The 26,451-nt window shown below is 35.8% G+C and overlaps 1 protein-coding gene and 1 pseudogene across 1 annotated transcript in view; one reads left to right on the forward strand and one right to left on the reverse strand.

The window, feature by feature from the left end:
* Window positions 1–8,021, forward strand: part of ZNF680 (zinc finger protein 680) — a 50,080-nt gene extending 42,059 nt beyond the window's left edge. The window contains exon 4 of the mRNA XM_073008740.1: window positions 2,754–8,021. Within this exon, the coding sequence (XP_072864841.1) occupies window positions 2,754–4,087 (1,334 nt within the window). The 3' untranslated portion in view covers window positions 4,088–8,021. The remainder of the gene's footprint in view (window positions 1–2,753) is intronic.
* Window positions 8,022–22,774: 14,753 nt separating this feature from the next.
* Window positions 22,775–23,679, reverse strand: LOC103226017 (heterogeneous nuclear ribonucleoproteins C1/C2 pseudogene; annotated as a pseudogene).
* Between the last annotated feature and the right edge of the window lie 2,772 nt (window positions 23,680–26,451).

Here is a 26,451-nt window from a genome sequence, read left to right on the forward strand (position 1 = left end):
ATTTGGTGACAAATTTGCACTGCTTTTACCTATTGGCTGTCAGTAACAATGCTGCAATAATTACAGGTATGCAAATGACCTATATGATCATATATGAGAAAGTTTATATATGTGCCGCATTCTGTTCTACTAGTATACATTTTTACTTCTGTACTCATACCAAATTGTTATAATTCTGTAGCTCTGTAATGTGTTTCAAAATCAGAAACTGTATTGCCTTTAAAATTATTTATTTTATTGCAGATTTTTGGGTACTCTTATCTCTTAAGACTTTATATACTTTGGGGGTTGCTGTTTCTGTTTCTTCAGAAATGCAATGAGAAATTTGAACAACATTGCATTAAGTCTGTAAATTACATTGAGCAGGATGGACATCTTCACAGCATGAATTATTTTAACATTTCAATAAGCATGTTCAAGAATGTAGTGTTTAATTTCTATGTATTTGTGAATTTTTCAGTTTTTTCTTCTTATTGTTCTATACTCTCATTTTGGTCATAGAAAGTAATCTATAAAAATTTAGTTTTAAATAATTTGTTAAAATTTCTTTCTTGGTCTACCAAGTTGTCTATCAAGGAGAATGTTGTAGGAGGTATTGAGAAGGCTGTTTATTGTGATGTTGTTGAGGAGTGTTCTCTATGCCTCTGTTATAAATAATTGTTTTATACTCCCTTCAGGTCCTCTGTTTCTTTACCAATATTTTGTCTTTTTAAAATCTTTATTACAGAAAGTGAAGTATTAAAATATTCTACTATAGTTATATTGCTCTCTATGTGTTTCTTTCATTCTGACAATATTTGCTTTATATATTTGGAAACTTAATGTGAGATACACACACACACACACACACACACACAGACACACAAAATCTCCTATATACAGATTTGTCATTGGTTCCCGGCAAATGAATCTATTATTGTTTAATATTCTTCTTTGTGAGTCAGTCGTGGTGGCTCATGCCTATAATCCCAGCACTTTGGGAGGCTGAGGTGGGTGGATCGCCTGACATCAGGAGTTTGAGACCAGCCTGCCAATATAGTGAAACCTCGTCTCTACTAAAAATACAAAAAATTAGCTGGGTGTGGTGGCAGGCGCCTGTAATCCCAGCAACTAGGGAGGCTGAGGCAGGAGAATCGCTTGAACCCGAGAGGTGGAGGTTGCAGTGAGCCGAGATTTCGCCATTGCACTCCAGCCTAGGCAACAAGAGCAAAACTCCATCTCAAAAAAATACAATAAAATTCTTCTTTGTCTATTTGGAGTTTGACTTCAAGTATATTTCATAAAATACAACAGTTGACCTCAGATGTGTTTTGTGTAATATTTTGACCTCTTCTCTCATTTGATTCATATTTACATGAAATGTCTAGTTTTGTCTTGCCACTTTCAGTCTCTGTTTATCATTAGATCTTTCCTGACTTTTGTAAAAAGGCATGTTGGATCTTGGTTTTTAAAAAACTTTTTTTTTTTTTTTTTTTTTTTTTTGAGACGGAGTCTAGCTCCTTCGCCCAGGCTGGAGTGCAGTGGCGCCATCTTGGCTCACTGCAAGCTCTGCCTCCCGGTTTCACGACATTCTCCTGCCTCAGCCTCCCGAATAGCTGGGACTACAGGCGCCCACCACCACGCCCAGCTAATGTTTTGTATTTTTAGTAGAGACGGGTTTTCACCGTGTTAGCCAGGATGGCCTCAATCTCCTGACCTCTTGATCCGCCCTCCTCAGCCTCCCAAAGTGCTGGGATTATAGACGTGAGCCACCATGCCTGGCCTTAATATTCTTTAATAATCCCTTTAATGAAAGTATGTCTCTTGATTGGAAAGTTAATTTTACATATATATATATTTGGATAATTTTCTGAAAGAGAAAGACTTACTAATGTTATTTTATTGTTTTATTTGATTCTTTTACCTTTGTCTCTGACTTTCTCTTTCTGTCATTCTTGGTGTCTTGTTGATTTTTGTATTGAAATGCTTTCACTTCCTTCCTATTTTCTTTTGTATATCTATACAGATATACAAACTTTGTTATTAATGCTGCTAGTTATTTCTGTTATTAATGCTGCTAGTTCTTCTTTTATGTTGTATATTTATTAATATCTTTCCAATTTGAGAGAATAATTAACGTTTTCTGCACCATTATAATAATGTTAAGGAATTCTATTTGTGTATATGCATATCTTTTTCATAAAGTTACGTATTTTTATATAATAATGTGTTGTTTTCTGTCATGTTATTTTCAGTGGAAGAAACTGCTTTCAGCATCTTTTATATGTAGAGAATTTGCAGTGCCAATATACTTTTTCAGTATCTGGTTATTTTGGAAGTTTTTTTTTTTTCTCCTCCATTTTGTAGGACAGATTTGCTGATGGTATTTTTCTCATTTGGTATTCATGACTTTGACTATATCACACACTTCTCTTCTTGCCTGCAAAATTTTCTTGACAAATTTACTGGTTATTTAAAAAGACTATGCTTGTAAATGACATATCATTTTTATACTGCATCTCACAAGATTCTCTTCTTGTCTGTGACTTTTGAAATTGTGTTTATATATGTGTTTGTTATAAATATCATTGTGTGTATCCTAATTTGTTGAGCTTCATTTGTACATTTTTTTTTTTTTTTTACTTTTAGGATTTTTTGGTTATTTATTTTTATATTTTGCTTATGTAGTTTGTGTAATTTTATAGATTTGATTTGTAAAATATATTCATCGGAGTCTAGGAAGTGGAGTAATTTGTTATTTTTATGTCTTTCAGTTATATATTCTCATTTCACTGAAGACCTTTGGCCAGAGCACAGTATAAAAGATTCTTTTCAAAAAGTGATACTGAGAGGATATGGAAAATGTGGACATGAGAATTTACAATTAAGAATAAGCTGTAAAAGTGTGGATGAGTCTAAGGTGTTCAAAGAAGGTTATAATGAACTTAACCCATGTTTGACAACTACCCAGTGCAAAATATTTCAGTGTGATAAATACGTGAAAGTCTTTCGTAAATTTTCAAACAGTCATAAGATAAGAAATACTGGAAAGAAGATTTTCAAATGTAAAGAATGTGGCAAATCATTTTGCATGCTTTCACACCTAACACAGCATACAAGAATTCACACTAGGGAGAATTCCTACAAATGTGAGGAATGTGGCAAAGTTCTTAACTGGTTCTCAGAGCTTATTAAACATAAGAGAATCCATATGGGAGAGAAACCCTACAAATGTGAGGAATGTGGCAAAGCCTTTAACCAATCCTCAACCCTTATTAAACATAAGAAAATTCATATTGAAGAGAAACCCTTCAAATGTGAAGAATGTGGCAAAGCCTTTAGTTTATTCTCAATCCTTAGTAAACATAAGATAATTCATACTGGAGACAAACCTTACAAATGTGATGAATGTCACAAAGCCTTTAACTGGTTTGCAACCCTTACTAACCATAAGAGAATTCATACTGGAGAGAAACCCTTCAAATGTGAAGAATGTGGCAAAGATTTTAACCAGTTTTCAAACCTTACTAAACATAAGAAAATTCATACTGGAGAGAAACCCTACAAATGTGAAGAATGTGGCAAAGCTTTTAACCAGTTTGCAAACCTTACTAGACATAAGAAAATTCATACTGGAGAGAAATCCTACAAATGTGAAGAATGCGGCAAAGCTTTTATACAGTCCTCAAACCTTACTGAACATATGAGAATTCATACTGGAGAGAAACCCTACAAATGTGAAGAATGTGGCAAAGCTTTTAATGGGTGCTCCAGCCTTACTCGACATAAGAGAATTCATACTAGAGAGAATACCTACAAATGTGAAGAATGTGGCAAAGGCTTTACTTTATTTTCAACCCTTACTAACCATAAGGTAATTCATACTGGAGAAAAATCCTACAAATGTGATGAATGTGGCAATGTTTTTAACTGGCCTGCAACTCTTGCTAATCATAAGAGAATTCATGCTAGAGAGAAACCCTACAAATGTGAAGAATGTGGCAAAGCTTTTAACCGGTCCTCACACCTTACTAGACATAAGAAAATCCATACTGGTGAGAAACTCTACAAACCTGAAAGATGTGACAATAATTTTGACAATACCTAAAACCTTTCTAAACATAAAAGAAACCATCCTGTTGAGAAATCCTAAAAATGTGAAGAATTTGACAAAGCCTTCCAATGATTGTTACACTTGCTTGTAGGTAAGATAATTTATACTGGAGAAAATTTTATAAGTATAAAGAATGTGACAAAACTTAACCAATACTCACATCTTATTGCACAGGAAAGCATTTTTACTTGAGAAAGATTGTACAAGTATAAAGAATGTGAAAAAGTCATTGATATTTTTTCACATCTTAACACCAGAGAGTTTATACTTAATAAAAGCATTATAAATGCAATTACTGTCAGGAAATTTCAGAAAATATAACACTTTAAAGTGAAGAAGCATATTTATTTTGAAGACAAACATAACAAATATAAGGAGCGTAGAAGGGTTGTAGTACCTTTACTTGTATTACAAGTCTTATTGTACACATTTTGTGCTAGAGAAAAACGCGGAAGCAGTTGCTCAAACTTTGTTCAACATCAGGGAATTTATATTGGAGAAAAATCCTGCAAATGTAATGAATTTGGAAAAACATTTTTTTTTTGAAAACTACAGAGTAGAAAACACGAGTTTATATTGAAATGTGTTTTTATATTGAAATGTGTTTTTGCAGATGCAGTAAATATGAAAAATATTTAATCCAAAATTGAGTCTGTAAATATTAAAGAATTTACAGTAGAAATAACTAAGGCACTGACACTTTAGACATTACACTAAAACAGAGTGTTAAGTATTAAAAAATCTATAAGTTGTTAGATTATTTGTAAATAACTTTAGAAGGAGTAGAAGATTCTTTGGAGGGTTATAATTACATTGAAAGTATACTTTTTTTCTTGAAAAAAATATAGCTTATTTGAAAAGTAAATAATGAAATTCAACCCTCAAATTACTTTATCTTCATTCCTATTGTATTCACATGTGAAAGCATGTGATAAATTGTTGCTGTGTCAGGTATAGGAGAGATTATTTTTTATTAGATGGGCATTATTTATGATTTTTTCTGTGGAAGAGTATGGGCATGAAAATGTAGGTTCATGTTGAAAATCTAAGTGCAGAGGCCCTTGTTTACTTTTCATGTTGAGTGATACATGAGGTAGGTGTTCAGACTAATATTTTGCATCATAGTGAGAGAAAAGCATTTTTAATTTTACTTTAAATTAAATGTAATTAAATTACTAGTGAATCATTTTACTAATTGTACTTTTATGCTATAAATGCAGTACGTTTGAAAATTTTTAGATTATGTATAAGCTTAATTTTGTAATTAAACATTTCTTTAACATGTTAAGACTATTGTGCATTCAATGAAGTGTTATTATACCATTAACTTTAACCTTTTTCACTTTACTCGAGGGAGGTAAAAGAGAGTAATAATATGTTATTTGGTCATGAGATATTATTCTTTCTGTACCTGGCTTATTTCAGCTAATATGCTGTCCTCCAGGTTAATTGATGTGATCAAAAGTAATAAAATTTTCTTTTAGATTCCACATAGCAAAAGCAAGAGTAAGCCACAAGAACAAATCTGGAGGCATCACACTACCTAACTTTAAACTATACTATAAAGCCATAGTCACCAAAACAGCATGGTGCTGATATACAAATAGGCACATAGACTATAAACAGGTATGCAAGTATCTTTTTTCATATAATGCCTTTTTTTCCTCTGTATAGATACCTAGTAGTAGGATTACTAGATCAAATGATAGATCAACTTTTACTTCTTTAAAAAAACTCCACACTGTTTTTCAGAGTGGTTGTCCTAATTTACATTCACACCAGAAGTGTAAAATTGTTCCCTTTGCACTGCATCCCCACCAACACCTCTTATATATTTTTAAATTTTTAAATTTTGGCCATTCTTGCAAGAGTGAGTTGGTATCATATTGTGGTTTTAATTTGCATTACTCTGATAATTAGAGATGTTGAGCATGTTTCCGTATGTTTCTTGGCCATTCGTATATCTTCTTTTGAGAATTGTCTATTCATATCTTTAGCCTACTTTTAAATGAGATTGTTTTTATTTCTTGCTGGTTTGTATGAGTTTTTTGTAGGTTCTGGATCTTAGTTCTTTGACAGATGTATAGATTGTGAAGATTTGATCTCACTCTGTGGGTTGTCTGTTAACTTTGCTGATTATTTTTGCTCTGCAGAAGCTTTTTAGTTTAATTAAGCCCCATCTGTATATATTTGTTTTTGTTTCATTTGCTTTTGGGTTCTTGTTCATGAAGTCTTTGCCCAAGCAAATGTCTAGAAAAGTTTTTCGAATGTTATCTTCTAGAATTTTTACTGTTTTAGGTCTTATATCTATCTTGAGTTTATTTTTGTATAAGTTGTGAGATGAGTTTCCAGTTTTATTCTACATGGGCTTGCTTAAACATTCCTGCATTATTTGTTCAATAGGGTTTCCTTTCCCCATTTTATGTTTTTGTTTGCTTTGTCAAAAATCTGTTCGCTGTAAGTATTTGGTTTTATTTCTGGGTTCTCTATTCTGTTACATTGGTCTATGTGCCTATTTTTAGATCAGTACCATGCTGTTTTTGTGACTATGGCTTTATAGTATAAAGTTGTGTAAACTTTAGGATTGTCTTTTCTCATTCTGTGAAGAATGATGTTGGTATTTTGATGGGAATTACATTGAATTTCTAGATCGCTTTTGGCAATGTAGTCATTTTGACAATAGTGATTCTACCAATCCATGAGTATGGGATGTGTTTCCATTTGTTTGTGTTGTCTGTGATTTCTTTTAGCAGTGTTTTGTGGTTTTCCTTGTAGAGGTCTTTCATGTCATTGTTTAGGTATATTTTTAAGTATTTTTTTTCCAGCTATTGTAAAAAAAAGTTGCATTCTTGATTTAATTCTCAACCCAGTCACTACTGGTATATAGCAGAGTGACTGATTTGTGTACGTAAATTTTGTATCTAGAAACTTCGTTGAATTCGCTGGTCAGTTCTGGGAGATTTTTGGAGGAGTCTTTATGGTTCTTTAGGTATACAATCATATCATCAACAAATAGTGACAGCTTAAATTCCTCTTTGGATGCCCTTTATTTCTTTCTCCTATTTGATTGCTCTGGCTAGGACTTCCAGTGCTATGTTAAATAAAAATGATGAAAGTACACATCCTGGTCTTGTTCCTGTTTTCAGAGAGAATGCTTTCAAAATTTCCTTGTTCAGTGTTATGTAGGCTGTGTGTTTGACATAGATGGCTTTTATTACATTGAGATATGTCCTTTGTATGCAGATTTTGTTGAGGGTTTTAATTATAAAGGAATGCTGGATTGTGTCAAATGCTTTTTCTGTGTTTATTGAGATGATCATTGTTTATAATTCTGTTTATGTAGTGTATCATGTTTCTTGACTTGTGTATGTTAAATCATCCCTGCATCCCTGATACAAAACCCACTTGATCATAGTGGATTACCTTTTTGATATGTTGTTGGAATTCAGTTAGCTAGTATTTTTTTTAAAGGATTTTAGCATCTGTGTTCATTAGGGATATCAGTCTGTAGTTTTCTTTTTTGGCTATGTTCTTTTCTGGTTTTGGTATTAGGGTGATGCTGGCTTCATACAATGAATTATGGAAGGTTCCCTCTTAATCTGTCTTGTGGAATAGTGTAGAATTCTGCTGTGAATCTGTGTGGTCTTGTACTTTTTTTATTGTTAATTTTTTAAATTATGATTTTTATCTCACTGTTCAGGGTTTCTGATTTTTCCTGATTTAAGCTAGGAGGGTTGTACATATGCAGGAATTAATTCATCTCCTTTAGATTTTTGTGTTTATGTATGTAAAGGTGTTTATGGTAGCCTTGAATGATCTTTTATATTTCTGTGATGTCAGTTGTAATATTTCCTGTTTCAAGTTAAACTTATTTAGATATTCTCTCTTTTTTTCTTAGTTAATCTTGCTAATGGTCCATCAATTTTATTTATCTTTTAAAAAACCAGATTTATGTTTCATTTATCTTTTTTTTAAAAAAAAAATTTTATTTAGTTCTGCTCTGATCTTGATTGTTTCCTTTCTTCTGCTGGGTTTGGGTTTCGTTTGTTCTTGTTTCTCTAGTTCCTTGAGGCGTGACCTTAGATAGTCTATTGTGCTCTTTCAGACTTTTTGATGTAGACATTTAAAGCTATGAACTTTCCTCTTAGCATGGCCTTTGCTGTATCCCAGAGGTTTTGATAGATTTTGTCACCATATCATTCCATTAAATTTAAAAAATATTTTTATCTTGATTTTATTGTTGAAGAAGCAGGTTATTTAATTTCCATGTATTTGACTGGTTTTAAAGGTTTTTGTTGTTGTTAATTTTCTATTTTATTCCACTGCGGTCCTAGAAAGTACTTGATAACATTTCAGTTTTCTTAAATGTATTGAGACTTGTTTTGTGGCCTATCGTATGTTCTGTCTTGGAGAAAGTTTCATGTCCTGATTAATAAAATGCATAGTTTGTGGTTTTTGGCTAGAATGTTCTGTAAATAGCTGTTAAGCCCCTTTGTTCCACGGTATAGTTTAAATCCATTTTTTCTTTATTGACTTTCTCTCTTGATGACCTATCTGGTACTGTCAGTGGAGTATTGAAGTCCCCCACGATTATTATGTTTCTGTCTATTTAATTTCTTAGGTCTAATAGTTACTGTTTTATAAATTTGGGAGCTTATAAAGCCCCTTTTTCCACTTTTACAGTTTGGGCACTCAGAATATTTGGGCTGTCTGCCAGGTCCTGCAGGAGCAATTTGCTTCCTTTAAAGGGACTCTGAATTCTCCTGCCTTTCCTGGTATATTCCTAGAGTAGTTCTGTTGTAGTTTTAGCAATGCAACAAGATTTAACAGGTTTTCTTTTGTTTGAGATAACAGTTAGAGGTTTTTGTTTTATTTTTATGAAAATTAAAAAGTACGAACACAAAAGTGAGGTTGGAGTGAAAGTTTAATAAGCAAAAAAAGAAAGCTTTTTGCTAGCAGAGAGGGGTTTCTGAATAGGGGTTCCCCCTATGAGGCTGGAGTTCAGGGTTATTATGGTCTAGGAATAAAAAGAAATGTGCTTAGTTTGTGGGCTGTTTTGGAGAACATGTGACTTAGCTTGGCCTGGGACTAATTAGAAAGCTTGGGCTGAGATCTTGACCCAGGACCAATTAGAAGCTGAAATGATGATATATAGATGCCGCTTAGCTTGGCCCAGGACCAATTAGAAGCTGCCATGATGATATATAGATGCTGCTTAGCTTGACCCAGAACCAATTAGAAGCTGAAATGATGATATATAGATGCTGCTTAGCTTGGCCCAGGACCTATTAGAAGCTGAAGTGAAAGCTTGGCCTGGGACTTTGGCCTGGGACCAATTAGGGGCTGAAGTGATGATTTATAGGAGCCGCCGTAGAGTTTAAATAAAGGTGAGTGCCCACTGGAGCCCACTGTGTTTATGCCCACAAAAGGAGTAGAAACTTTTTGTGGAGCCCTCTGATTATATAAAGGATAAAGGCATTTTATACTAGGCCTTGCTTTTTATTTGAGTGAGCTAGAGGTTTGTGCAAGCTTTTTTTTTTTTTTTTTTTTTTGAGACGGAGTCTCGCTCTGTCGCCGGGGCTGGAGTGCAGTGGCCGGATCTTGACTCACTGCAAGCTCCGCCTCCCGGGTTCACGCCATTCTCCTGTCTCAGCCTCCCCAGTAGCTGGGACTACAGGCACCCACCACCTCGCCCGGCTAGTTTTTTGTATTTTTTAGTAGAGACAGGGTTTCACCGTGTTAGCCAAGATGGTCTCGATCTCCTGACCTCGTGATCCGCCCGTCTCGGCCTCCCAAAGTGCTGGGATTACAGGCTTGAGCCACCGCGCCGGGCTGTGCAAGCTTTTATTTAAATAGGCTAGAGGTTTTTTTATTTGTGCAGCTGTGGGCATGTTTTTAGGCACAATACTTTGTGCCAGTTTTTTTATTGATGCCTGCAGCTTGAGTTTTTTTTTCCAGGTTGCATTTTACATTTGTGGGGATGAGGCAGTGACTCATGGGCTGGGGACTTTTCAGGGACCTTTCTCTTGCTGTATACCTAAGGCAAGCAAACTTCTTTGAGTCCCCACTCAGGAGTGGAAACCCTAACTACTTTTACAGAGATTAGACATTAGATTTTTTTGGGCTACTTTTTGCTGGAAAGGGGCAAAGGGAGCAGTAGCTAGGATTTTTTGGGGGGGATGCTAGTTTAAGGGTTTTTGGAAGAGGTGCACATTTGTGTGTGTGTTGTGTGTGTGTGTGTGTGTGTGTGTGTTTGCATTGCTGTTTGGAGCTTGATAGCCTTTAGGTGGAAAGAAACAATTTGGGTTAGTAGAGGATACATATTAAAATGAGAGAAGGTGGGTAAGGACAGATTAAAAATTTTGAAGCTGCTGACATACCCAGATAATTGGTGGCAATAGTTACGCTTTCTAAGATTTGGGTGCATGAGGCTTGGCTTTGGTTAGCTTTTTTGATTTTGCTTTTTTAGAAGGGAAACCTTTGGGTTATGGGCACCTTATTTATTTTTATTACTTAGCAGGATTTGCAGTATTATTGTTTAGAACTAGAATATTTAGATTTTTACATAATTCAATTTTTTTTTGTTTTGTTTTCTTTGAGCCACAGCTAGAGATTGCTGGTTGGCTAACTAAAGTTTCAAATACAGGCAGAAATGTAAAAATAACTAATGCAACTAGAAGTTAATGATAGATGTATTATAAGTTTTAAGACTTTTTTTAGTTTTTATTTTTGTTAAAATGTATAATAGGAATGAGTTATTTGTAAAATAGACTTTAGTTTTATATTTGACTGGGATGATTTGCATAAAGTGCAACAAAAATAATTACCTTTACATAGGCTTTTTGATTGGCTTTGATGGAACTTTGTTTTATGAGAAATTTTACATAGGATTTCTTTTTTTTTTTTTTTTTTTTTTTGAGAAGGAGTCTCGCGCTGTCGCCACCTCGCCCGGCTAGTTTTTTGTATTTTTTTAGTAGAGACGGGGTTTCACTGTGTTAGCCAGGATGGTCTCGATCTCCTGACCTCGTGATCCGCCCGTCTCGGCCTCCCAAAGTGCTGGGATTACAGGCTTGAGCCACCGCGCCCAGCCCATAGGATTTCTTAAAGCCAAGCTTAGCCATGGGTTTGTACCCTTAAATACTTAAGAGTTGGGTAATTTTTTTTTAAGGTTTTAGAAGCACAGGGATTTTAGGATTTTTTACTTAACACAGTTTAGGAACCCTATACAGAGACTGTGTAGATAAGGTACGTGGCCAGTTTCTTTTAAGGGGATTTTATTGGTAAGTTAAGCTTGATTTTTTAAAAGAGAAATACACTCTTTTATTTAAAGCTTTGGTAAAACAGCAAGTTTTTTTTTTTTATTGTGTTTTGTTGCAAAAGAAAATGGATTTTTGTTGCGCTGATGGAAACAACTATATTGTTGTAAGTCAAGAATAATTTAGTTTTTAGATTTTAGAGGAACTAGGCTGAGAGAAGCAAATGCATTTTAAATTTTATTTACAGGAGTATACCTTGCTTGTTAAAAGGTTTTAAGAAATTCTTACTTTGAAAAGCAAAATAAAGATTAGTTGTTGTTTTTTTTTGAGATGGAGTTTTGCTCTTATTGCCCAGGCTGGAGTGCAATGGTGTGATCTTGGCTCACTGCAACCTCCACCTCCTGGGTTCAAGCGATTCTGCCGTCTCAACCTCCCGAGTAGCTGGAATTACAGGCAAGCGCCACCACGACCGGCTAATTTTGTATTTTTAGTAGAAACTGGGTGTCTCCATGTTGGTTAGGCTGGTCTTGAAATCCCAACCTCAGGTGATCCACCTGCCTTAGCCTCCCAAAGTGCTGGCGTGAGCCACTGTGCCCGGCCAAGATTAGCAACGGTTTAAGAAAAAGTTAAAAACATTGCTTTGACCGGGCGCGGTGGCTCACGCCTGTAATCCCAGCACTTTGGAAGACTGAGGCAGGTGGATCACGAGGTCAGGATATCGAGACCATCCTAGCTAACACAGTGAAAGCCCGTCTCTACTAAAAAATACAAAAAAAATTAGCCGGGCATGGTGGCAGGTGCCTGTAGTCCCAGCTACTCTGGAGGCTGAAGGAGGAGAATGGTGTGAACCTGGGAGGTGGAGCTTGCAGTGAGCCGAGATCGTGCCACTGCACTCCAGCCTGGGCGACAGAGCAAGACTCCGTCTCAAAAAAACAAAAACAAAAACAAAACATTGCTTTTGTTTTTTATTAGTTTATTTTGTTAACTTTTGTTTTGCGTGATATTTATAAATATCTTAGCTATTTATAATTTTTGTTTTGTTATGAGAAACCTGCATTGGAGAGCATTTGTTAAAGTTTTACAGCTAATTATAAACCATTTTTTGAAGTAAATTAAGATAACGATTGTTTACAAATGACAAAATGTTTAGGGTGGTTACAGTTAGAAGCACAATTGACAAAGGAATTTGGTTATTTTTGTAGCTTATAATAACATAACCTTAATTGTGATTGATGGTGCACATTTAGACATTAGAATCTTATACATTTTATATGGTTTTGGAACATATGTTAATGATATTTACTAAAATATGACCTGAGGAAGATATTAATTTGACAGTTTTATATACCCAAACTTGTTAAATAATTTTGTTAACCTCTGTTTTGGATGCCCCAGGAGCCCCTTGCAGCACTCAAGAGCTAGACATTAGAAAAGACAACTTTGAAACTGAAATTTGATTTTGTGAAGTTTGTTGAAGATGTTGGAGGTTTAAAACACTTGATATTCTGAAATAAAATTTTAAATTACCATAAGTTATTTGTTTTGCTAAAATGATGACTTAAAATTTGAAAAAGCAAAACTTTTTATTAGCTCTTATTATTACATAAAAAGTTTGATTGGCCAGGTGTGGTGGCTCACGCCTGTAATTCCAGCACTTTGGGAGGCCTAGGATGGTGGATCACGAGGTCAGGAGATCGAGACCATCTTGGCCAACATGGTGAAATCCCATCTCTACTAAAAATACAAAAGTTAGCCAGGTGTGGTGGCAGGCGCCTGTAGTCCCAGCTACTCAGGAGGCTGAGACAGGAGAATAGCTTGAACCCAGGAGGTGGAGATTACAGTGAGCTGAGATCATGCCACTGAGCTCCAGCCTGGGTGATAGAGCGAGACTGTATCTTAACAACAACAACAACAAAATTTGATGAAAAGAAAGAAAGCTAAATTTTACTTTTGCATACTGTTTATGTTAACCCCAATTTTAATGAAACCTTATAAACATTTTTCTTTAATTTTAACTAATTAGACCATGAGGTGAGAGTTTTATAAACCTTTTATAACCCTTTACAAATTTTGCTAAAGAATAGATTAGTGCTTTATTAAAACCTTGTGTTTGTATTTTAATGCTTAATTTGAAAAACTATATAATATCCTTTTGAATTTTGTTGATATGTTTACATACAGAAGTTTTTTGCAAGATTTTTACAATTCTTTTTTTTTTTTTTTTTACAATTTAAAGCTTTTGCTTTAAGACTTATTTTTAGGCAAAATGTACTTTTAAAAAAGATCTTACTAAAAACATTTTACTGTGTTTGCATACCTTGTAAATTTATTTTTAGTAGTTTTAATTATATGTTATAATGGTAACTTTCAGCAGTTTTTAACTTGAATGTAAAACCTGGTAAATTGTTTTAGTTATGTGCTAGGTGCAGATTTTGACTATTTTTTTTGCATAGTTAGGGGCACATATGCTTTTTGGCCTTACTCATTGTGAAGCAGGCAAATAGAACAGTTTTTAAAGGCCAGAGGAGCAGTTTACAACCTTAAAACATTTAGCAAATTTAATATTTGACCAGAATAATTTTGGTTACCTATTTACATTTTGAAGACATTTACACTTTATTAATAATTTTTGAGACTGATTTTATTTTTTAAAGATTAAAGTTACATAAACTGAAAGGTACCACAGCCTTTATTTTAAAAAAATTGATTTAAGCACTTATTTTTAATTAGAGCTTTTTAAAATAGACATTACACACACAACACGTGTATAACCACACAGAAAAAAAAAAAGATTTAGTAGTTATAAGATTTTTTATTTGCCAATTTTTAACTGGATTATTGGCCTCTGGGTAAAGCCTTTTAGGAACAAGACTAGAAATACAGTTTTTATTTACAGGTCTAGGAATACAGTTGTTAGGGATTTTATGAGAAAATTTTTTTAAAAATGAGATTTGTGCTTTTCTTGTTTTTAAGAAGTTTTAGGCCACCAGAGAGAGATAACTTTAGGGCCTTTTAGGAATGGACCAAGAATAGCAAGGCACAGTGGAGAAAATTAATTTAGTTGACCGAGAAGAAACTAAATTACTTCTTGTTTTGTTGTTTGTTTGTTTGAGACAGAGTTTTGCTCTTGTTGCCCAGGCTGGAGTGCAATGGCACAATCTCGGCTCACTGCAACCTCTGCCTCCCAGGTTCAAATGATTTTCCTGCCTCAGCCTCCTGAGTAGCTGGGACTACAGGCACACGCCACCACACCCAGCTAACTTTTGTATTTTTTTTTAGTAGAAACCGGGTTTCACCATCTTGGCCAGGATGATCTCGATTTCTTGACCTTGTGATCTGCCCGCCTTGGCCTCCCAAAGTGCTGGGATTACAGGCATGAGCCACCGTGCCCGGCCCCTTAAGAAACTTTTTTTAGAAAAGATTTATGAAGAGAAAAACATAAATGCTTTTAAAATATATTTATAGCTTGGATATTTATTTTTAATAGTGCTTTTTTTTTTTTTTTTTTTTTTTTGAGACCAAGTCTTGCTCTTGTCTCCCAGGCTGAAGTGCAATGGCGTGATCTCAGCTCACTGCAACCTCTGCCTCCCAGGGTCAAGCGATTCTCCTGCCTCAGCCTCCCGAGTAGCTGGGATTACAGGCGCCCGCCACCATGCCTGGCTAATTTTTGTATTTTTAGTAGAGACAGGGTTTCACTATGTTGGTCAGGCTGGTCTCGAACTCCTGACCTCGTGATCCGCCCTTCTCAGCCTCCCAAAGTGCTGGGTTTACAGGGGTGAGCCACCGCGCCTGTCTGCTTTAGTGTTTTTTGACAAGACTAGACTTAAGTACCTTACTGAAGTTTGAGCTGAGCTTTAGATTTGGATATTTAATATTTTTTACCTGCTAGAAAATTAAAAAGAACCTTAGTGCCTTTTTGAAAGACCCTCTCAGTTGGGGCACAGAGGAGAGTGTTGTTTACAAACTGCAAAGTTTTAAATTGAGGTTGAGCAAAATTAGATTTTTGGAAACTAACTGTTTTTGCAATTTGTTTTTGTTTGTTTTTGTTTTTAATATTAGGGACTGCCTGAATAATAAACCTATTTTTTATTGAGTTGGGATATAGTAGGTGTTTTTACGAAAGCTTTTTTTAGGCTATTTAAAAAAGGCGGTGGTGGGGGAGCATTATTTGGTTTTTGATTTAGCAAGGACAGTTTGGAGTTACTAAGAGGTTTGGTTTTGGTTTTTTGCAAGCTTTTTAAAATGCACATTAGAAAGTGTTTTTTTAAAAATTACTTATTGATGGGATTCCCAAGACTTTAATTAGGGTTTTTAAGGGGCATTGTTTTATTTTAATTGGGAATGGGGATCTTATTATTGTGAGTCATAATTACCACATTGGGTTTACTGGAAAGCAGTTATCTTCTTAGTGTAAATAAAAAACAGGCTTTCCTTAAGTCTAAGCATACAGATCTTTTAAGATTGCCACTGTGTTTAGATATGAATAAAATTCATAGGTTTGTAGTAACAGAAATTTTAATTAGTCTTCTAATAGAAGTGAAAAATCAATAAAAATAAGTTGTTAAATGAGTTTAAAAGAAACTTCACGTGTTTCTTAAACGTTTAAAACTATGTTGTAAGTGACTGATTAGTAATTCCAGTCTGTTTCATTTTTAGTCACGTAGCGAGTATACAGGAAATTATTAGCTGTCATTTTTTATTGTTAGATCATGGTTAATATTAAGCCTGAAAACAAGCTAGCCACATCAGTAGTTTGTAACCCATGTTAATTCTAATCAGTCAGTCTGGGGCTATAAGAGTAGTTAAATGTTTTTAATACTATTGTTGGCAGATTCATATACAGCATAAATATAAATATTATGGAAACATTTTTTATTGAGTATTGCTCTTTAGGACTCCAGTAAATTTAAATGTAGTTTAAAAATATATATTCATGCTTGAACCCAGGAGGCGGAGGTTGCAGTGAGCTGAGATTGCACCACTGCACTCCAGCCTCGGCAACAGAGCGAGACTCCGTCTCAAAAAAAAGTATGTGCATGTATATATGTGTGTGTGTATATATATATTCAAATAACTTGTTTCTCTAACAAGTGAAGGAAATCATTTACTTAGACATTTAGAGAGAATTTTACTCAAAACAGTTGCTTTATAGCCTTTTAAAGTATTTTATTATTTTGGACATTAAAAATCAAGAAAATTTATTCTTGAGTGTTGGGTTCATACTGTTCATAACGTTAAAAGTTTACTAACCCATATCACTAAATGAGCAAGCCATTTGAAATTTTATATATATATATTTATATTATATATATATATTTCCTGGAATTTTAAGATGAAAAAACACTTTTTTCTCTGGCCCAAATTCTTACAGTTTATGTCTCTTTTTTCTAAGAAAAGTATTAATAGTATTTTTAAATGGCAAATCAGAGTTGTATACATTTATGGGGTACAATGTGATGTTTTAATATACGCATATAATATGGATGGCTCACGCCTGTAAATCCCAGCTATTCAGGAGGCTGAGGCAGGAGAACCACTTGAACCCGGGAGACAGAGGTTGTGGTGAGCCGAGATCGTGCCATTGCACTCCAGCCTGGGTGACAAGAGTGAAACTCCATTTCAGAAAAAAACAAAAAAAGGAATAATTAAGTTGAGTTGAATAACATATCTATCACCTCGCTTACCTATCCTTTGTGGTGAGACATTTGAAATGTACTCCTAGTTCTTTTGAAATACACAATATATTGTTGTTTACTATAGTCACTCTCCTGTGCAATCGATCTCAAAACCTATTTACCCTATTTGAAACTTTGTACCCTTTGATGAACAACTCTCTGTTTCCTTCCAACCACCCCCAGGCTCTGGTAACCATTACTCCACTTTCTACTTTTTTGAGTAAAACTTTATTAAATTCTACATATAAACGAGATTATGCAGTATTTCTCTTTCTGTGTCTGGCTTATTTCATCTATCATAGTGTCTTCTAAATTTATCTATCTTGTTTCAAATAATGGGATTTACCCTTTCTTAATGCTGAATAGTATTTCATTGTTGATACCACATTTTTAAAATAATATAGATATATATTTGTCTATTGATTGAAAAAGTCATGTCTTCTGGAAAAATATTTCTGTGTTAAAGCATGTATTAATGTAATTCAGCATATATTATTAAAATTAGCTAATTTCTACTGAGTACTGACCATAACACTATTTATGTGTTAATAAGTTTAATTCTCACAGTAACTTAATAACATAGATATCATTATTTACCCTCATTTTACCAGAGGAAGAAGCAGAGCCACTGAGAGAAATGACTTGCTCACAATAGCAGAGCCAATATTAAACCACAGGCAACTTTGTCTACAGAGATAACACTCTTGAGTACAACAATAAAAAACTTCAAACAGAAAGTAACTATTTTAAACACTCATTTTAAATACAAAATTTTTAGAAATTGAACAATTGGATACATTTTCATTGTTACATCTGTGCATGAATGTATAAAATAGTACATTAAAAAGAAATAATTTAAGCCAGAAAAAAATTAGTTAATATTTGTCGTGAATAAAATTGGAAAGTAATTAATTGTGGTTTACAGGTATTATCTGTGTTTACTTAGATAACAAAAGAAACTGAAAGACTAGGTCGGGTGCGGTGGCTCACACCTGTAATCCTAGCACTTTGGGAGGCTGAGGTGGGTGGATCATGAGGTCAGGAGATCAAAACCATCCTGGCTAACATGGTGAAAGCCCGTCTCTACTAAAAATACGAAAAATTAGCCAGGTGTGGTGGCGGGCGCCTGTAGTCCCAGCTACTTGGGAGGCTGAGGCAGGAGAATGGCGTGAACCCGGGAGGCGGAGCTTGCAGTGAGCTGAGATTACTCCGTGCCACTGCACTCCAGCCTGGGCCACAGAGCGACACTCTGTCTCAAAAAAAAAAAAAAAAAAAAACTAAAAGACTACTTTAAAAGTCTATTCAGGTGGATGGGCAAAATTCTAAGATGATCCTCAAGATTCCCAGTCTGTTTCACACCTGCCGTGTAATCCTTTCCTCTTGAGTGTAAAACTGTCACTGTGGTGTGAAATTACTCATAAAATTAGGTCACTAATGTGTTGCCTTTGTGGCCATCAAAAGGGAGATTATCATGATTGGGCTAAACTGAATCAGAGATGCTTTTAAGAGAAAGGGATACATAATAGAAAAACACTTCAGCTGACCTGGAAGTAAGTGATTTCTAGCTGGGCCATGCTGTAAGCTGCTTATGGTAGCTGTACGGCAGGAAATATATTTGTATATTGGTATCATTCCTGCCTCCCACATGGTGCTTCCAGTAGGGAGGACAGGAGGATCTCATGGCAGAGGGGAAAAAAAAGGAGTCTAATTTATGCAAAAAAAAAAAAAAAAAAAAAATCACCTCTCATCTGAGATAACCTAAGATAAACAGAGAAGACAACACATGATTACATCAATGGGAGGAAGAAACAACCTGGATGAAAGAGCTCACTGGCACTATGGAATGACATTTAGTAAGCCGTAGTGAATGATCAGCCTCTGGAACATCAATAGTCTACCAACAAGGGATCTCATTCTTACTATAATTAAATCAGCATGTCTGCACCATTCTGGTAGCCCAGTTTTACACTACTCATTACAAGCATACCATGGAGACTAGTGTGTACCCTCCTAGAATTGAACTTATTATGAAAAAGCATACCTAATTATTTGTACAATTGAAATACCTTGAAGACATAATAAATTTATTAATAATTGATATCTAATTACAGGATTTTACTATACTGTAATACAATATTGTACTTTAAACACAATATGATTATGTCTAGAATGCATGGAGTTATGTATATAGTTTTTCTTAGTTTAACATGATAAAAGTAACAATTGGATGAAACATTGGAAGTAGAATAAAATTCATCAAAACCACATTTTTTCAATGGGTTGGCATAATTGCTATGCTTTTTGAAATGGCCTGATTACTAACACGGAGCAAAGACATGATTTTCGCTTTACTCCATCATTATGTTCTTGACCTTTTAAAATCTAAAATTCTGGCTAAAGGATTCAAAGGGAGTGTAATTTAGATGGCTCCCTCGGGTTTCCAAGGCAATACAAGAATTTTGATGGGCAGAAAAATGCATGCTACATAACACATTGCTCTTCTCTGATTTACCTTAACACTGAAAGATTGAAGATTGCAAATCTAGTCTCTCAATTTAGAGTAAACTGACAAAAAATTTATTTTCCAGCCAGACAAATAATTATATAAAACTAATGGGTAAAAGATGCCATTAGCTGCCAAAAAATTGTATGACTAGATTCAGGAAGCATCTGGACATGCAAATAACAGCCCATTAAATTAAGACCCTAATAGGTGCATGTGAAAAGCATTTATGTGCAATGTGGTGCACGTCCTTTTGGCACCTTTTTCTGTGTCTTTGCAGAGATACCAATTTTTTCTGAGTGACTCAGGGTGAATACTGGGCACTGAGTGCTGTATTCAGAGTGATTACTGTGTACATGGTTAACACATTTCTTCCATATTACAAAAAAAGTATGAATCTTTGCCTCAAAGGCTTTTAGTAAAAGATTGTTTTTAGTACTCAATTTGGATTCATGGAAAATTTTCACATTCCAGATAAATCAGAAAGTTAAACATAAACCAAATTCCATAAAACATGAATGAGATAAAATCTTCTTAGCTAAAAAATTGTATATTAATAAATTTAGGGAAAAATGGAAAACCAGTACTTTAAGCCAAATAACAGTGTTTGGCACTTGAATACCACCCAAACAAGTGCTCTTCATCGTCATCGTTAAAACAGCGATAGCAGCATGTTCTTTCCTGACACCAGCTGGCCTGTTTTCTACTGATAGAAACGGAAGAAGACATTGAAATAGTGAAAGAGGGTGATATAAATGAAATACTTATATAAAATACAACTTTTAATAAAAAGTAGCATTTGATGTTGCACAACTATAGATGAGACTATTAGTATGAGGTCATAATAGTATTGACAGAATAACTTCACAACATTCTTATTTAAAATAATGTTTTTCTGCTGTATATTTGCTATCTTTTGGTCAAATATTACCCGAGCTCAATAGAGATCAACAAAAGTAATATTTTACCACAAGCACTTTATTATTGAGGCATATACTTATTTTGTTTAAAATATGTTAGCTTTTTAAAGAAGATTTATGATTTTTTTAGTGTGTTTTTATTGCTAGGAAGTGGCTGTCCTGCCAGGATACTGCTATTCTCAGCTCTACCCATATTGACTAGTAATGAGTGGAAGTGATGTGTGGATAAGAAGCAAATGTGTCTTCTCTGACACATTGTTTTCATCCATTGGCTAAAGAAGAAGGAAGATGCAGATAGAAAATGAAAGAAGATACAATCCTTGAAAGATTAAGGCTTCTTAAGCAGACAAAAAACTCACAGATGACCAGGTGTGGTGGCTCACCCCTGTACTCCCAGCACTTTTTGAGGCAAGGTGGGAGGATCGCCTGAGGTTAGGAGTTTGAGAGCAGCCTGACCAACATGGTGAAACCCCATCTCTACTAAAAATACAAAAATTAGCTGGGTGTGGTAGCACACGCCTGTAATCCCAGCTACTTAGGTGGTTGAGGCAGGAGAATCGCTTGAACCCCGGGAAGCAGAGGTTACAGTGAGCCAAGATCGTGCCATTACACTCCAACCTGAGCGACAAGTGAAACTCCTCCTCAAAAAAAAAAAAAAAAAACCTTCCAGTTGATTTCTCAGGTATTGGCAGAATCTGTTTTCTCCGTAGCATAAGAATTCTTGATATACCACCTTTAGAGGTACTGAACAAAACTGTATGTATGTGCTGAAGTCTGGATTTATTTATAAGCTCATTAGAGACTAAATCATGGCAACATATTATAGTTCATTATTTTTGTCTAAATTCTTGTTGAGCCGCATCCGTCTGTATATGTAATACTGAGTTGCTAACAGCTTCTTTATACTAAGCCACAACTCATTTTACCTGGTGGTTTCATTTGAAATGTATGAGCTGTATTATATAACATTCAAATAAGTAATAATTTAATTCAAAGACTATGGAAAGAAGAGTCATACAGGCGCACTGATAGTCATACAGGCACACCGAGAGTGAATTGGAATCTGGCACCTGACACTGATAAACAGGTTGAGCAGATTCAACTAGATCTAGTGCCACTGCACTCCAGTCTGGGCAACAAAGCGAGACCCCATCTCAAAAGAAAAAAAAAAAGGCTCACAGACGATGGTGATGTGAGCAAAAAATATATTATTCTAAGCATCTGAAATTTTAGTGTACAACCTGCATTGCCTTAACAGATACATTATTCGGTTTTGATTCTTCAGGATATGATTCAATCCCCTGGTGAATCAAAACTGAGAGGAGAATAACTTATTTGTTAAGGTAGGAAATGTAGGGAAAACATTGCTTTTTTTCCTCCAAATTTCTGGTTTAGTAAGAACTTGTTTATTTTGAGAAAAACAGGTCCCAAACATCAGGCTACTCACAAAAATAACCCACAGTATCAACCTTAAAAAGCAAATCTTAAGACTATAACACTATTTTTCTAGAGGATGCATTTAACATGCCAACTCATTCACAAAAACACATTGTTATATTTGTGTTGAACTGCCCCACAAATCACACTTATGTGGGGGTGTAGCGCACATACTTCTAACTCAAAGCTGCTTTTAGCAGCTACGCAACTAAATGAGATTGCTTTTGCAGTTAGGGAAGCAACTACTGAAATTATGTATGAATGAAAAAAACTTTCTGCATAACAAGATAATTTTGGAGACAGTTGATAAAAACCATGCATCCGGCCGGGCACAGTGGCTCATGCCTGTAGTCCAAGCGCTTTGGGAGGCTGAGGCAGGGGGATCACGAGGTCAGGAGTTCAAGACCAGCCTGGCCAACATGTTGAAACGCTGTCTCTACTAAAATTAACAAAATAAAATTAGCCAGGCATGGTGACGCGTGCTTGCAATCCTAGCTACTCCGGAGGCTGAGGCAGGAGAATTGCTTAACCTGGGAGGTAGAAGTTGCAGTGAGGCGAGATTGCACCACTGCACTCCAGCCTGGGCAACAGAGCAAGACTCCATCTCAGGAAAACAAACAAACAAAAATACATCCTTTTTATTGTTAAGTCATAAAGAGGTTTCAAAATTAAAAGCAAAAATTATGGGGTAAGACTTAACAAAACTACTAGGAGTGTCAAAGGAGGTGAAAGTGGGACTTAGGTGCAGGGCAATATGAATTAACATGGGAAGGACAAGGACAGTGAGCATGTGCTGAAGATACTAGAGGAGATCTGGTAAAAAATTTGATCTTAGAGAAGCACGTAGGTAAACAAATATTGGGATAAGATTTCTAACCCCCACTATGTGCTTAAGAGTCATTTTTGCTGTTGGCACTGACTGTCATCCTCTACTTCCTCAGCCTCTTTTTAATCATCCTTGGTCAACCCCAGTTGGCCATTCCCCATCTTCATTATCATCATCCAGTAGATCCCCCTCCTCAGCAGAGTCATCTGCGCCCCCCTCAGACTTCACATTAATCTCATTTTTCTTCACTGAGCTCCTGCTCTGTTCCTCTTCTCACTTATCATTCTTCATCTCTACTGCTTGTCTGCTCTTTTACATTTTTCCAGGTTTTCCAGGAGTGAATCCACTTTTTATCTGGGTCAGTTCCTTCTTAATGGCCTAAAGGTCATCTCTTTACAACTTTCCAGACTTGGAAGATCCCTGCTGTCCACTCTTAGAATTGAAGCCACTTTTGCCCCTTCATGAGGTGTTTTCTGATACACGCTGATGTTTCAAGGGCACTACAGGCTGAGCAATAGGAGGAGAAGGAGGAAAATGTGCTGGGTAATTGTACATCCTTTCAAAATAATCCCACTGAAAGTCACAGTCCAAGTCAAAAGGAGCTGAATAGAGGCGATGGAGAAGGGTGTTCTGTTACTGACCCATACATCTTCGCTGCAGATCATTTCACACCTGCTTTTCCTCTGTTCACTTTTGGCTCTGCAGCCAGGTTAATATGTAAAACCTGGCCAGCAATTATTACGCCCTTCTCTCTTCTATAGCAGCCGGGGCATTTCTCTCATTTACCTATTGAACGAAGGCAAAGCCCTTATGAACAGTGCAACCCACAATTTTGCTGTTTGTCGAAAAGACTGCCTCCACATCGGACATCTTGACCACAAAAGTGTTGAGATTTCCAATGAACACATGGGAGTTCATGGAGCGAGGATCTGTTCTGTTGGTAACATTGCTGGCCATTGTGTTTGATAAGGTTTCCACAAAGCCAAAAACAGGAGGAAGGAAGGAGAAGAGATTCAATTCTGAGTCTCCTACTCCCAGGTTCTACGAGGAGAAGCCGACTGCTGCTTGAGGTCGGCAATGTAGCCACAACCGCTCAGTCTTTGTCTCTTCACAAAATCAGACCCATTTTTTCTGACCAACATCTCCTCCACTCCCAGCCCCAGGCAATCATCATTCTACTCTATGCTTCTATGAGTTTAAACCTTTTTACACTCTATAGAGAAATTATATTATGAAAGTTTTTTTCTGTGTCGTCTTATTTAGCATAATGTTCTCCAGGTTCATCAATGTCGTTGCAAATAACAAGAGTTCCTTTTTTTTTCCCCCACAGGGCTGAGTAGCATTCCATTGTGTAAATATACCACATTTTCTTTTTTCATTCACCTGTTGATGGACACTTAGGTTGATTCCATACCTTAGATATTGTGAGTAATCCATTTCCTTCCTTTTCTCTCATTTGTTTTTATATCTTTTTTCCTTTTTTTTTTTTTTTTTACATTCAGGAGTATTTTATTTTTAAGATATAAGTTATGAATGTTAAATGCCTTCATTTGAGCTTCATTTGGGTCATTAGCTGTGTTCCCAGGGGAAACTATTTTACATCCTTGGTGTAAGAATTACAGAAAGAGGAGAGAAACACGAAGGGTGGCTTGACAGTCAACAGGGACAGGTTTATTTTGAATAAACCTAGAGGGGCAGCTGGCTGAGTTAGGTCAGAGCCACATTCTTTTATAGACTAAAAATTTTTAAGGATTCAGGGTGGGAGAGTTAATTGGAGGCTTGGACAGCTTCTGTGTCTCTTTGTTGTGCTTATCTGGGAGGGAGAGTTGTGTGTCTGTTCCCATACATCTTTCTGCAGCTGCAGGCATATCCCCCCAGTCTGCTTTTAGCTTCCCTATCTTAGTGCACCCGAAGGGGAAAGAATGTGCTTATTAAGGCCCACTGTGTTACTGGGGCCCATTGTATGAAGGTGAAGTTTGGCAGTTACTCAAGAGACTTTCCCCCCACCTCCCTCTGTGCCCAAGCTGGCTGTTTTTGTTTTTGTTTTCTTTGAGAGGGAGTCTTGCTGTGTCACCCAGGTTGGAGTTCAATGGCGTGGTCTCTGCTCACTGCAACCGCCACCTCCTGGGTTCAAGCGATTCTCCTGCCTCAGCCTCCCGAGCAGGCGTGTGCACCACACCCAGCTAATTTTTTTGTGTTTTTGGTAGAGATGGGGTTTTGCTATGATGGCCAGGCTGGTCTTGAACTCCTGACCTCGTGATCCGCCCGCCTTGGCCTCCCAAAGTGTTGGGATTACAGGCGTGAGCCACTGTGCCCTCCCTGAGCTGTCTTACCTGTATTTTACCGTCTGCTCTTTCTGGCTGCTTGTAGTTAGAAGAGAAGTGATTTCTTTGAAATGCATGAGGCTAGAAAGGGAGCTAGAACTTAAAGTGGCGGTGTTTGTCTGAGCTGACGGTGCTCCTGCTGTATCACTTGGAGCTTCAATCTTCATTATTAATAAAAAGTACTATTCCCCCAGGACTGTTTTAATTCATACATGGTAGCTATAAGTATTTTTCACTGAAAGCCTTGTCTGAAAATATTACAGTAAATATTTAAAAATAAGAACAAAATCATTTATATTTCAAAGTTCCTATATTATAGTTTAGTGGGTATATTTTGTCATAGTTAATGTATTTATTTTTTCCAAAAAATGCCAAAATAAAAATTTTATTATTTTTTCTGGAATAACAGACTAAGAGTTTCTACATTGTGACTTTGCTAATTTTTGCATATGGTGTTAACTGCTACCTTTGAATTTAGGTTGAATTTTAAACCCACTGTTGTTTTGTGTAATAGTTGGTTCTTTTGGGGAATCACATACATTAATATGGACTGTTTGGGGTAACTTAATTTCTCCTTTCTTTCTGTTATTAAATCTGGAACTTTAGAAATGACTAGGATTCAAATAAAGTTGATTTGATTTGGAATCCAGCAACAGAAAATCCCAGAAAAAACTGAAGGACACAGCTACTGGATAGTGCCTTTCAGTGAGATATATACATGAAACAGAGTTCAGTGAAATTTATAAAATTATTGCAAGTTTGTCGAATTTAGAAACTAATTGCCTACAATATATTAGGCACTTGTCTTAGTTTGTCTATGGCATCCTTAGCTTGAGAAAGCTGACATTACTGAAAATATTGCTACTGTAATAAACTTTGGAACAAATATTTATGTGCTAGTAAACATTTGCCTTACTTCTTAAATACCTGTCATCCTGGCTCAGTCCTTTTGGCACAACTCTATAATTCCAGAGACTTTCACCAATGTTCATTTTATGTTTATTTTTACATAGTAAGCTTCACAGTTGACCATCATTATATTGGGATGCTGCAGGCAATTCCTGAGCCTCAGAGCTGAACATTCTACCTCATCCGTCTTATTTCACATGCTCTGTTGTGTTTCTCTCACTCTATATTTGAGCCTTAATGAGGCCTCAGTTGGGACGAACCAGAGGAATGGGTTGCCATATATGTTGGGTTGAGAATCAGGATCCTTTTGAGAATAAAGACTTTACATTTATTATTCATAGTACAAAGTAGTATTTTTAAGATGCAGACTTTTTTTTTTTGAGGCAGAGTCTTGCTGTGTTGCCCAGGCTGGAGTCCATTGGCATGATCTCGGTTCACTGCAGCCTCTGCCTCCTGGGTTCCAGCGATTCTCCTGCCTCAGTCTCCTGAGTAGACTAGCTGAGATTAC

Source organism: Chlorocebus sabaeus, chromosome 21, assembly GCF_047675955.1.
Source record: "Chlorocebus sabaeus isolate Y175 chromosome 21, mChlSab1.0.hap1, whole genome shotgun sequence".
NCBI lineage: Eukaryota > Metazoa > Chordata > Mammalia > Primates > Cercopithecidae > Chlorocebus > Chlorocebus sabaeus.